Raw genomic sequence first — 12,101 nt, forward strand, 5'->3', positions numbered from 1 at the left:
CAGACACAGATTTACCACCAGTCTTGATTAACCAAAATAAGCCCTTTTCATCCTATTCCTGAACGTGTTCCTTCAGGTTTAACCTGACTGTAGGTATTTTGTGAGTTAATAAAGATGCCCTGGGGAAAAAAAACACACTGTTGCAGTGCCACAGGGTTTAAAAAACCACACACAACAGTCTTTTATAAGGAGAATATGTAAGATAGAAAATAAAACCTACTGAATGGTAGTAATACACCAAAGTTAAAAATGGAGAACATAGGATGCATAAAATCATGTACAATTCAACATTTAACATGTGACTGAGCGGGGCAAAGCGCTAAAGTTCCAGGCCTGTATCAAGAAAGTCATAGCTAGTTAAAGGCTAAAGTGAAGAGATTTGATTTTTAACTTTCTTTTAACAATATTTAGTGAGCTGGCTTCCCTGACATCTATAGGTAGTGTGTTTCAAAGCTTTAGTTTGTAACTGACAAAGCCTGAATCCCCAATTTACTTTTGGCTCTTGCTGGGAACCTCCAATAAAGCTGCAGCAGATAATTACAGTGTTCTTAAAGGCAAACTGTGAACAAGGGAGTTCACCCTTTAGTGGAGCAGCAGTATTTAAAGCTGGTGACCAGGTGTTGAAATGTTTCCACAATGGTATTTAAAGAGCAGTCATAGCTGTGTAACGCAATTGATCTCACATTGCAGAACATTGCCCCAGCCTTGCCATCTAGGAATCTCTTTTCAACCAGAAATTCCCTTTTAGTCTTTAAGAATAGGTTGGCATCAAAAAAGACAGTGATGGTCAGATCTTTTTATTTTTTGTTGTTTTTTTTTTTGTCTCATTCAAGTATTGCCCAACCCACCCACCTGTCCGTCCACCCACCCACCAGGCCTACATCACTAAATGAAAATGATGGGTCTGATTGCTCCTACAATACGTTAGAAAAGGTGGCTGTGGCTCAGAAGGTAGAGTGGTTGTCCATTTAGTAGAAGGTTCGTTTTTCAGTCCCTTTCCCCTGCAGTCTACCAGTCGAAGAAGCCTTGGGCAAGATACTGAACCCCAAATTGTTCCCAATGCTGCGCATCGGTGTGCATGTGTGTGTGGATCGCTTGTAATGTGCAGGTGGCCTAGCCACTATTGTATGAATGTGTGTGTGAAAAGTTAAATGCAGATCTGTATTGTAAAAGCACTAGTCATCAGACTAGAAAAGTGCTAAATACAGTCCATTTACTCAGATGTATTGTGTAGGACGAGATGTTGCTATCCCCCCCAAAAATATGCGATGCACTGATGAGACTCTGTGGGGTGGTCAGTTGAGTGATGGCATCCTTTGGGTTGTCAAGTGGGCACCCTCCTTCTTGGGTGTTTCACTGATAGGCCCACAACACCTCCAGAGGGTTCAGCAGTGAATCCCAGCACCCCAGGTTCACTCCCTAGATTCCATCAACTCACTTGAAGGCCCAGGCAGAGTCCTTTCCCCTCATCCACTGCCAATGGCCCCCCTTCTCAGCAGCCCTGGAGACCGATGGGCCTTCCCTCGCACTCCCATCTCCCTGAGTAGCCTGGATGTTGAGGTGATTACGAACCCTCTGCAGCCTACTTCCACTGGGCATACCTTCGCTTTCCAGCCTTGTTGGTGCGCATTGGCTGCAAGTTCCGCATACCTCAGCTTCTTCCGTTCGTAGGCCTCCTCCACTGCGCTCTCCCAGGGCACTGTGAGCTCGATGATGTAGACGAGCTTGAGTGAGGCTGACCACAGAACAAGGTCTGGTCACAAGTTGGTGGATGCGATCTCAGCTGGGAAGCAGAGTTTCTTGTCCAAGTCTGCCATCAGCTTCCAGTCCTGTGCTCTGCCCAGCTGCCCAGTGTCTGGTCTTATGGTGGTGAGGCTGGCTTGCGCCTCCCCCTCCCGGGCAAATGGTGTTGATTGCCAACAGGATGGCGGTGGAGGAAGGGCATTCACGTTTGTCCGTTGGCTTTCCAGCACTGCTGCAAGACACTTTAGCACCTGGTTGTGCCGCCAGGTGTAGCGGCCGTGGGTGAGGCCGGTCTTGCATCCCACCAAGATGTGTTTCAGTGTTGGACTTGGACATAGAGGGCATGTGGGGTCTTCACCATACTACCATATAATAAGACACTTATCACTCGGCCCCTGGTGCTGCTTTGAGACTGTCTGATCTCACTGTCTGGGTCATCTTATCCCAACTTATGAGCTGAAACTAAATCTCTTAAGCCTGTGGTCAAGATGGTAAGGAACAATGAGGCAAAGCTGAAGTTTCAGACCTTCTTTGACAGCATTGATTGTTGTGGAATGTTTTTAGGGCTGCACCTACAGACCTGGATAAATTCGCTGACACTCATATCAGGTTTCTGAGGATATGTATGTTACCAACTTGAATTTCTGTAACAACAACGGACCCTGGCTTACAGCTAAACTCAGGCTGCTTTGTCAGGCCAAGGAGGAGGCCTACAGAAGTGGAGACAGAATCCTGTACAACTAGGCCAGAAACATACTTAAAAAGGAGATCAGAGTAGCGAAGAGAAGTTGCACTGAAAAGCTGAATAACAGGTTTTCAGCCAATGACCCTGTGTCAGTGAAGAAAGGCCTGTCGGACAACACCAGCTGCAAAAAAAACACACTGTAGAGAACCATCAACTGTCTGATGACCTGAATGTGTTTTACTGTAGAATTAGTAAGCCAACATTCACACCCCTCACCTACTCTAACTCAACTCTAACCAGCCAAGGTCATAACAACCAAAATTGTGGAGATAACAGTGGACCAACAATCATCAAAAAGGCCCAGGTCAGGAAGCACAGGAATTGCTGTTCCTATTCTACTCACTTATCGTGTCTTTGTAGATGGTAGGTTAATAAATTCTCATTAAGACCAGATTTGTTGTATATTCCTTAAAAGTAGAGATGGTAGGATTTATGACTTTTTTATCCAACTGATAAAGTGTATCCACTGATTTAATTTGATTCTTAATTTTCCTCATGGTGCCCCATGTGGGTGCTAAACAGATAAATGACAATTTCCCAACATAATTTTAAATCACTATTCTCTACAAGAAAATCATGTATACAGTATGTATAATATAGTTGTACCATTCTGAGATATTTTTGTGAGTGGGAGTCAGTGTACTCTGCCTACTAGTTTAGCAACCTGACCTGTTGTCAACTGCTGCTTGCAGCCTTAGAGGACTTGTGGTCTGACACCTGCATTTGCCATTACTAAAAGAGCAGTGTCAGAATAAGTTAATAAAAATTCCTGATTGCTTGAAGTCTCTGAGAGGACCTTTGTTAGGAAAAAAGATTGTATTATTTATTGTAATTAGATTGTGCTATTTCTCAAAATAGTAGTTACTAGTAAGGATGTACAATACCAAAGATTCCTCCTTTCAACTCTGCTAGTGAAGTGAGGTTAAAATTGTGTGTGGACAGTCTGGCCTTTCTCACCGCCACATCCACAGTTCCTGCATTGTCTGTAATGACAGCAATACCATGATTGATGTTATTCTGCAAGTGGAATTCCCCCTCCAAAACTGCAGATATAAAAACCTCAGCTATGTTGAGTCTAGTGTGTGTGTGGAAAAGAGGCCGCATCTTTTCATTTCATGGCTCCAAATGCTTCTTTCAGGCTCATTTTGCCTGGCTCAAGCTTTTGTGTAGTGTACTGTCATCTGGCAGTATTTGCTGTTTTGCATTTCTCTTTCCTTTTTGCCATTGTCGATTTTTGAAATGGGACAACCGTCCCTCAGAGGACTTATATTTTCACCAAAATATAAGTAACTGTCTCTGTGTCCTGAGTGAGACCGGGCGCTCCTTGCCTCATGGAGACCCAGCTGTGGGTGTTACATCATCTCTGACTTCAGCTTCCTCGAATTCTAGAGCACTTCATACTGGTGGTGTCTAAAAAGTGAATAGAATTACAAGCCGACCTCTGGTGGCTGATTCGGTTAATTCAGCATCAATATAATCTCTAAAGATAAACTGTATTTTCGTACAGATTTTGAATTTTCCCCCTCAAGTCCCTACCAGCCTCTGCTAGTTAGCTGCACTATTTTAGTGGAAGATGGCGGTGGGAATTTGAGGCAACCAGTTTCAAAATATTAAGATTTCTCATTAAAATAAGGGCTGGTTGAGTGAGCAAGTATACAGCTGGAAGCACCCAGTAAATGAGACAAGGACTGTAAATCTCATTGCAACAGTGATGTGGAAACTACTACATATCCTCATACTGATGTACACCAGTCAAAAGTTTGGAGACACCTTCTCATTCAATGTTTTTTTTTTTTTTTTTTTTTAATTTTCTACATTGTAGATTACTACTGAAGACATTCAAACTGTGAAGGAGCACATATGGATTTATGTACTAATCAAAAAAGTGTTTAACAAACCAGAATATGTTTTATATATTAGATTCTTTAAAGTAGCCACCATTTGCTTTGATGACAGCTTTGCAGACTCTTGGCATTCTCTCAGTCAGCTTCATGAGGTAGTCACCTGGAATGTTTTTCAATTAACAGGTGTGCCTTGTACCTTGAGTTGTTTTCTGGAATTTCTTGCCCAAATGTGTTTGAGACCATCAGTTGTGTTGTGCAGCGACAGGGTTTGTACAAAGATCCACACAGTGAATAGCCCTTGACTACTGTTCTAATCCATATTATGGCAAGAACCACTCAACAAAGTAAAGATAAATGACAGTCCATTATTACTTTATGACATGAAGATCAGTCAATCTGGAAAATTTTTGGAACTTTGAATGTATCCTCAAGTGCAGTCGCAAAGACCATCAAACGCTTTGATGACACTGGCTCTCATGAGGACGGCCACAGGAACGGAAGACCAAGAGTTACCTCTGCTGCAGAGGAGAAGTTCATCAGAGTTAACAGCCTCAGAAACTGCAAATTAACAGCACCTCAGATTAGAGCCCATATAAATACTTCACAGAGTTCAAGTAGCTGACGCATCTTAATGTCAACTGCTCAGAGGAGACTGTGTGAGTCAGACCTTCATGGTCAAATTGCTGCAAACAAGCAACGAGAAGAAGATAATTGCTTGGGCCAAGAAACACAAGGAATGGACATTAGACCGGGGGCAATCTGTCCTTTCAACTGATGAGTCCAACTTTGAGATTCTTGGCTCCACCCATCATGTCTTTGTGAGACGCAGAAAAGGTTTCTGCATTCTGGTTTCTACATGTGTGGTTCACACTGTGAATCATGGAGGAGGAGGGGTGATGGTGTGGGGGTGCTTTGCTGGTGACACTATTGGTGATTTATTCAAAATTCAAGGCAGACTTAACTAGCATGGCTACCACAGCATTCTGCAGCGATATGCCATCCCATCTGATTCGCGCTTAGTGGGACCATCATTTGTTTTTCAACAGGACAATGACACCAAACACACCTCCAGGCTATGTAAGGGCTATTTGACCAAGACAGAGAGCGATGGAGTGCTGCATCAGATGACTTGGCCTCCACAATCACCTGACCTAAACCCAGTTGAGATGGTTTTGGGATGAGTTGGACAACAGAGTGAAGGCAAAGCAGCCATCAAGTGCTCAGTACCTTTGGGAACTCCTTCAGGACTGTTGGAAAATCATTCCAGGTGACTACCTCATGAAGCTAATTGAGAGAAGGCCAAGAGTGTGCAAAGCTGACATCAAAGCAAATGGTGGCTACTTTGAAGAATCTAAAATATAAAACATATACTGGTTTGTTTAACACTTTTTTGTTTACTACATAATTCCATGTTCCTTCATAATTTGGATGTCTTCAGTTTTAATCTACAATGTAGAAATAAAATAAAGAAAAACCATTGAATAAGAAGGTGTGTCTCAACTTTTGACTGGTACTGCATATATTGTATTTAGTGCAGTGCAAGCAAAGTGACAGTAATGAGCTTGGCAGCTCAAAAGTTCAGCAGTCTTATGGCCTGTGGGATGAAGTTGTCCTGAGTCAGGGAGTGTGGTTGCTGGGGTTATTGGGATGATCCTGTCTGCCTTCTGTCTTCTGATATTGAGATAGAGTTGTTGTCCTGACAGAAAAATGTCAGGGCTCTGATCTCCTTTCTATAGGTCATTACACTGGCACCAGTGATCATGCCAATGATGGTCTTGTCATTAGCAAGCTTAATGGTGTTGGAGCTATGGGTGGCTTTACAGTCGTGTCTGAAGAGGGAGTACAGGAGAGGACTGAGTACACAGCTCTGAGAGGCACTGGTGTTTAGAGTCGGGGTGGAAGATGTGGTGTTGTCTATCTGGATAATCTGGATTTGCGCATTGGGAAGTTCAGGATCCAGTCTCATAGAACTGTATTGAGCCCTGGGTCTTTGAGCTTGATGACGAGTTTAGGGAACACAATTGTATTGAATGTTGAACTACAGTCAATGAACAGCATTCTTACATATGAGCTCCTCTGGTCCAAGTGGGAGAGGATAATGAGGAGGCTTAGAGCAATGGTGTCATCTGTAGATCTTTATGGTCTTTATGCAAATAGAGATGGGTCCTGTGAGTCAGGTAAGGAGGAGGTGAAGGCAATTTGTGATGGTGGAAGTGAGTGCTATTGGGCAGTAGTCATTCAAGAAGTGGGTTTTGGTCTTTGCAGAGGGTCCGGACAGTAGTGTAAAGTAGTGTAAAAACTGTTGGAAAGTTCTGACCCATTTTTTTTCCTTCCCATGCAGGTGACTTTCTGACAGAGTTCTTTAAGCTCTGCTGTAGGAAAGAGTCTACAGAAGAGATTCTGGGAAGAGGGCTGGCTGAAGAGGAGGGCAAAGGTGTGGTTATTGGTTGTTTAACACTGGAATAAATGCTATTGTTCGTGCTATGATATAACTAAGCACACCATATTCTAAAGCATTGCGTCGACTTATTTCCTTCACTGGTGCTTGTGAAATGTTTGCATTTAGCCACATATTAACACAGCTCTCTATGCCGATGTTTCCTCAGAAATACAATATGTAAATACCTAAATATGTACATAATTTATACAGTATAACATATTTGATGCTTAATGTGATTGGAAAAACTTGCTCTTTTTTACCTTGCAGAAATTAGTGACATCAGCTCTGCTTTATCCAGGCTGACAGAGCCAGCAGCAACAGTGCCAATCTCCAAGCTTTCTGTGTCCAACATGGTGCATAGTGCCCGAAAGCACATCCAACGCCACCGACAGATTGAGGAGTCACCACTCAATACTGATATACTCAATTCTGTCCTGCTGGTATGGGTTATTTGTGCTGACTCTTTTATATGGGTAGTATTGTTACAGATAACAAACACACTAATGGAAACTAGGGGTTAAAAATGGAGATGAATTTAAGAGATGCCTGAAAAATAAATCTTAAAAATGAACTGAAATTTTGTGCACAATGAAGTTCAAATTTTATTTTTTAATTAATTAATTTTTTTCCAGCTCATTACACCTTCGTGCTAGACAGTTGAAATGGCCAGGCTAAATGGCTAAAGGGCCCATCTCAATATATACTCCACCTTAGCAATAGAACCCACAATCTTGACACAATTTGCTTCAAACTCTGTCGCTGTCACAGATTTAACCTGTCCCTGTGACCAGATCACTCTGGCTGAATCAGAGTGCACCCACATTAGATACTTTACTACAAGTCATGCCTGTGACTGAAGCAGGCCTCCATCCAGCATGTGTCATGACTTTCTCTCGAATACCTGTTTTACAATGCCTGAAATCTTTTTGTGTCAACTTGCATCTTGCCAGTTATGCATTCACACTGCCACGTTTATTTCATTTTCAGTCTGTTCAGAACTTAACAGAGTCTTCACATGTATTGTAAATGACACTTCTTGCTGCACAGTTGTGTGCAGAGGTCCTCCATGGATAGCAGCTCAATTCACTCTTCATATTCCCTCACATAGAGGACTTGAAAATCATGGAGGAACCACTTTACCAGGAGTTCTGTCTGCTTCTGTGCTAAATGTCAATTATGGACATAGACGGGTTACCCCAATATTCAGTATGCAAGACATTTCAACACTGACAGATAGATGTATAATTGAATTGCACTGTCATATTTAAGGGTTTGTGGGGGGTTTTTTTCTGTCAGTATCTCTTCCCAGATGCTGCTGTGGAGAAGTCACCAGACAAAAGCAAGAATAAAACTGCACAGTCAAATGCCTGTGGGAAAGCTGAGCGAGAACAAAACTCTGACTATGTATGTTTGCCCTTTTACCACACACACTGACAGTTTGATGGGGGGTGCCAGCCAGCTGATGTCTGAGATTTCAGTAAAGTCAGTTTTCAATGTTCTCTCTGTTTGCTGTCCCCCTATATCCAGAACCTATTTCTCCAACTGAAGTCAGCACCAAGTGACAGTCTGACCTACCGGCTTGCACTGTGTGTGTGTCTGGTCAACTACAACCATGGTGGGCTGCGGGCTGTCGCCCACCTCTGGCAGGAGTTTGTTCTAGAGTTGCGCTACCGCTGGGAAAACAACTACCTTATTTACGGGTAGGTATGAGTATGGGAACAGCACCTTAAATTAATCTATCCTGTTGAATAGTTCTCATCCCTTACAGGCTGAATGTAATAATAATAATAAGAATGATAATAATGATAATGATTATTATTATTATCATTATTATTATTATTATAAATGTAATTTATAATGCACTTTACATCAAATACATGACCTCAAAGTGCTACATTGCAAAAAGGGTAAAAAAACGTCAGAATAAAAACAAGTAAAATTAGCGCAGAGCAAGGCTGCATATAGGTCTACGGACCTATATGCAAAAGAAACAAACAAAAATGACTCAAAATTGCTTAAAATTAAAATGCGTTTCTAAAAAGATAGATTTTTAAGCCTTTTTTAAAAGAATCCACAGTCTGCAGTGCCCTTAGGTGGTCAGGGAGAGCATTCCACAGACTGAGAGCAGCTGTGCAAAAGGTGCGGTCGGCCATAGTTCGAAGCCTTGTCCTCTGAGGGTTTGAGGAGATGATTAATAGTTGAGACAAGTTGCTTGGAGTTACCAAGGCTATTGTTGATGATGTGGGAGTAGAATTGAGTGTCACTGAGGGACTTGCTGTAAGCCATCTGATGTTCCCGGTAGGCTAGTTTGTGAACAGTGAGTCCTGTTTCCTTGAAATGGTGATCAAGGATGTGCCCAGCTCTTGTCAGTAGCCGCAGATCACTAGTGTACCAGGGAGCTGAGCGTGTAAAGGTGACAGTTCTGGTCTTGACTGGGGCATGGCGGTCCAGGAGGGTGCAAAGTGAAGAATTGTAGAAATCCACAGATTTAGTAACTGAAGGGGGTTTGGCAGTGGAGAGATGGCAGAAGTCAGTAGTCAGGGTGACTGTTGATGTTTTTAAGGTTCCTGAAACTGATTTGTCTGCTGGGCTTATTTGACAGGGGATAGAGTAGGTAGCTCCATTGAGATGGCCTTATGGTCAGACACGCCAAGATCGTGCACCGATAGATTGCTGGCGAGGATGGAGTTGGTGATCAACAAATCAAGAGTGTGGCCTCTGGAGTGTGTCGGGACATTGACATGTTGAGTGAGGTTGAGACTGTCCAGAAGATTGAGGAATTCAGCTACAGAATAGGAAGAGGGGTTGTTAACATGGATAATAAAATCACAGAGTATGATGATATTCCCTGGGATTATGCAGAGTGTGGTGAGGAGGCCATGCATCTCAGGGATGAAGGCTGGGTTTGGTTTGGGGGGGGTAAATCAGGAGAACTGTAATGGAAAGTGGTGGTTTGCATTTGAATGTAAGGTGTTCAAAAGAGGAGTGAACAGGCAGGGACGGGGGGACAACTCAAAGTCTCCCTGGTGCACAACAGCATGGCCACCACCGCGGCCAGTGGTGCGGGCCTTGCTGAGGTAGGTGTAGCCAGGGTGACAAACTTCATTAAGACTAGCGTAGACTTCTGGCTGTTGCCAGGTCTCAACTAGGCACATGAAGTATATCTCCTTGTTGATGATGTGGTCATGTATAAAGGATGCCTTTATGCATTTTGCATTAAAAACTTCAAATTTGACAGGGTGTCGTGGTTTGGTGGAGGTGGAGTGTCTCTGTAGGGACCAGAGTAGGCTATGATATGCTCCACGTTTTTTGTCCTGCTTAGAGTGAAATAGCGTCCTAGTGGCGGCGCTCTGATGACGTGTCAATTGTGTGACGGGCGTCTAGATGGAGGGGATGCACTGCTCAGACCGCTGGTGGTAAACAAAGTTTCTGCGTGTACTCCAATGGGCATAAGGGGAGCGACACAGAAGTCCGAGTTCTTTTACAATGGGGATATTAAGTCCGGGAGTGATTGCAGAATTGAGCTTGCGGAGCTGTGAGATGGAATAACTGAACGCCATGCCAACCCAGGACGGATGCCGACTAGCTGCCTAGCCTTGCCAGCCGCTAGCCAAACAAGGTTAGCACAATTTAGCAGCCAGCTGACAGCCAGATTATGGAGCAGACGCCAGAAAACCTCTCAGGGTGGACTCCAAGTGGAAACGGCGATGGAACGGTGATGGCGCAGAGGAAGCCGTCAGTAATGACTCTTTGGAAGGATCCAGTGGGGAGAAGTCGACAGCCGGAGCCGGTCGCCAGTAGCAGGTACCTTAGCCAGGTAATCCACCAGTAGAACAAAGGGTAATTGTAAGATCGTGTGTCCAGAAAGTTTTAAGAAGCAGAATATACCGCAATTAAAGTAATTGTGCAGTAAAAAAACAAGCATAAAATAGTGCAAGAGACTTAAAATAGCGCAAGAGACTTATAAAAGAAACAATATCGCGGGTGGGAGAGTGGTGAACAGTCAACGCCAGCGTCCCTCCTAACCTCCCATTGTCCTCTGAATTTCAGATCTTGCCATCTGGATCATGCTTTAAACTCCCACAATTCAGCCATTCTAGTTAATACTACAAAGAACCATCCTCATCCTCATCCTCATCATCATCATCAACTGCAACTGCTTATCCGGGATCGGGTCGCAGGGGCAACAGCTTCAGCAGGGGACCCCAAACTTCCCTTTCTCGGGCCACATTATCCAGCTCTGACTGGGGGATCCCGAGGCGTTCCCAGGCCAGTGTGGAGATATAATCTCTCCATCTAGTCCTGAGTCTTCCCTGTGGTCTCCTCCCAGCTGGACGTGCCTGGAACACCTCCCTGGGGAGGGCATCCTTACCCCATGCCTGAACCACCTCAACTGGCTCCTTTCAACGCAAAGGAGCAGCGGCTCTACTCCGAGTCCCTCACGGATGACTGAGCTTCTCACCCTATCTCTAAGGGAGACGACAGTCTCCCTCCTGAGGAAACCCATTTCAGCCACTTTCAGAGCTAGTTCTTTTGGTCATGATCCAGCCCTCATGACCATTGGTGAGACTCAAACAAAGATTGACCGGTAGATTAAGAGCTTTGTCTTCTGGCTCAGCTCTCTTTTCATCACAACAGTGCGGTAGAGCGAACGCAGTACCGCCCCCTCTCCTCCGATTCTCCAACCAATCTCACGTTCCATTGTCCCCTCACTCATGAACAAGACCCCGAGGTACTTGAACTCCTTCACTTGGGGCAAGGACTCATTCCCTACCTGGAGTAAGCAATCCATCAGTTTCCTGCTGAGAACCAGTCCGAGGTTCGACTATCGGCCGAACCCTCCTTTCCAACACCTTGGAGTAGACTTTACCAGGGAGGCTGAGAAGTGTGATGCCCCTGTAATTGGCACAAGACAGCCCCTCAACACCCAGAGCCTCCAGCATTTCTGGACGGATCTCATCAGGGCTTTGCCACTGCGGAGTTGTTTAACAACCTCATTGAGTTTCACCAGGGTAATTGATGATGATCCCCCATCAGCTTCCAGCTCAACCTCTACAATAGAGGCCGTACCGGTCTGATGCAGGAGTTCCTCAAAGTGCTCCTTCCACCGCCCAACTACCTCCTCCATAGAGGTCAACAGTGTCCCATCCTTACTGTACACAGCTTGGATGGTTCCCCGTTTTCCCCCTCCTGAGGGTCTGGACAGGGGAAGCTGCTGCCCGTCGGGCCTGTCGGTACCTTGCAACTGCCTCTGGAGTCCTCCGAGATAGCATATCCTGGAAGGACTCCTTCTTCAGTCAGATGGCTTCCCTGACCACCGGTGTCCACC

At 44.4% G+C, this 12,101-nt stretch overlaps 1 protein-coding gene across 2 annotated transcripts in view; it reads left to right on the forward strand.

The window, feature by feature from the left end:
• Positions 1-12,101, forward strand: part of rab3gap1 (RAB3 GTPase activating protein subunit 1) — a 98,518-nt gene that overhangs the window by 26,599 nt on the left and 59,818 nt on the right. For both annotated transcript variants that reach the window (XM_070991155.1, XM_070991156.1), the window contains exons 12-15: positions 6,674-6,766; positions 7,040-7,212; positions 8,069-8,176; positions 8,300-8,472. In XM_070991155.1, coding sequence (XP_070847256.1) covers positions 6,674-6,766; positions 7,040-7,212; positions 8,069-8,176; positions 8,300-8,472 — 547 coding nt within the window. The remainder of the gene's footprint in view (positions 1-6,673; positions 6,767-7,039; positions 7,213-8,068; positions 8,177-8,299; positions 8,473-12,101) is intronic.

This window comes from Chaetodon trifascialis, chromosome 21 (genome assembly GCF_039877785.1).
Source record: "Chaetodon trifascialis isolate fChaTrf1 chromosome 21, fChaTrf1.hap1, whole genome shotgun sequence".
Taxonomy (NCBI): Eukaryota; Metazoa; Chordata; class Actinopteri; order Chaetodontiformes; family Chaetodontidae; genus Chaetodon; species Chaetodon trifascialis.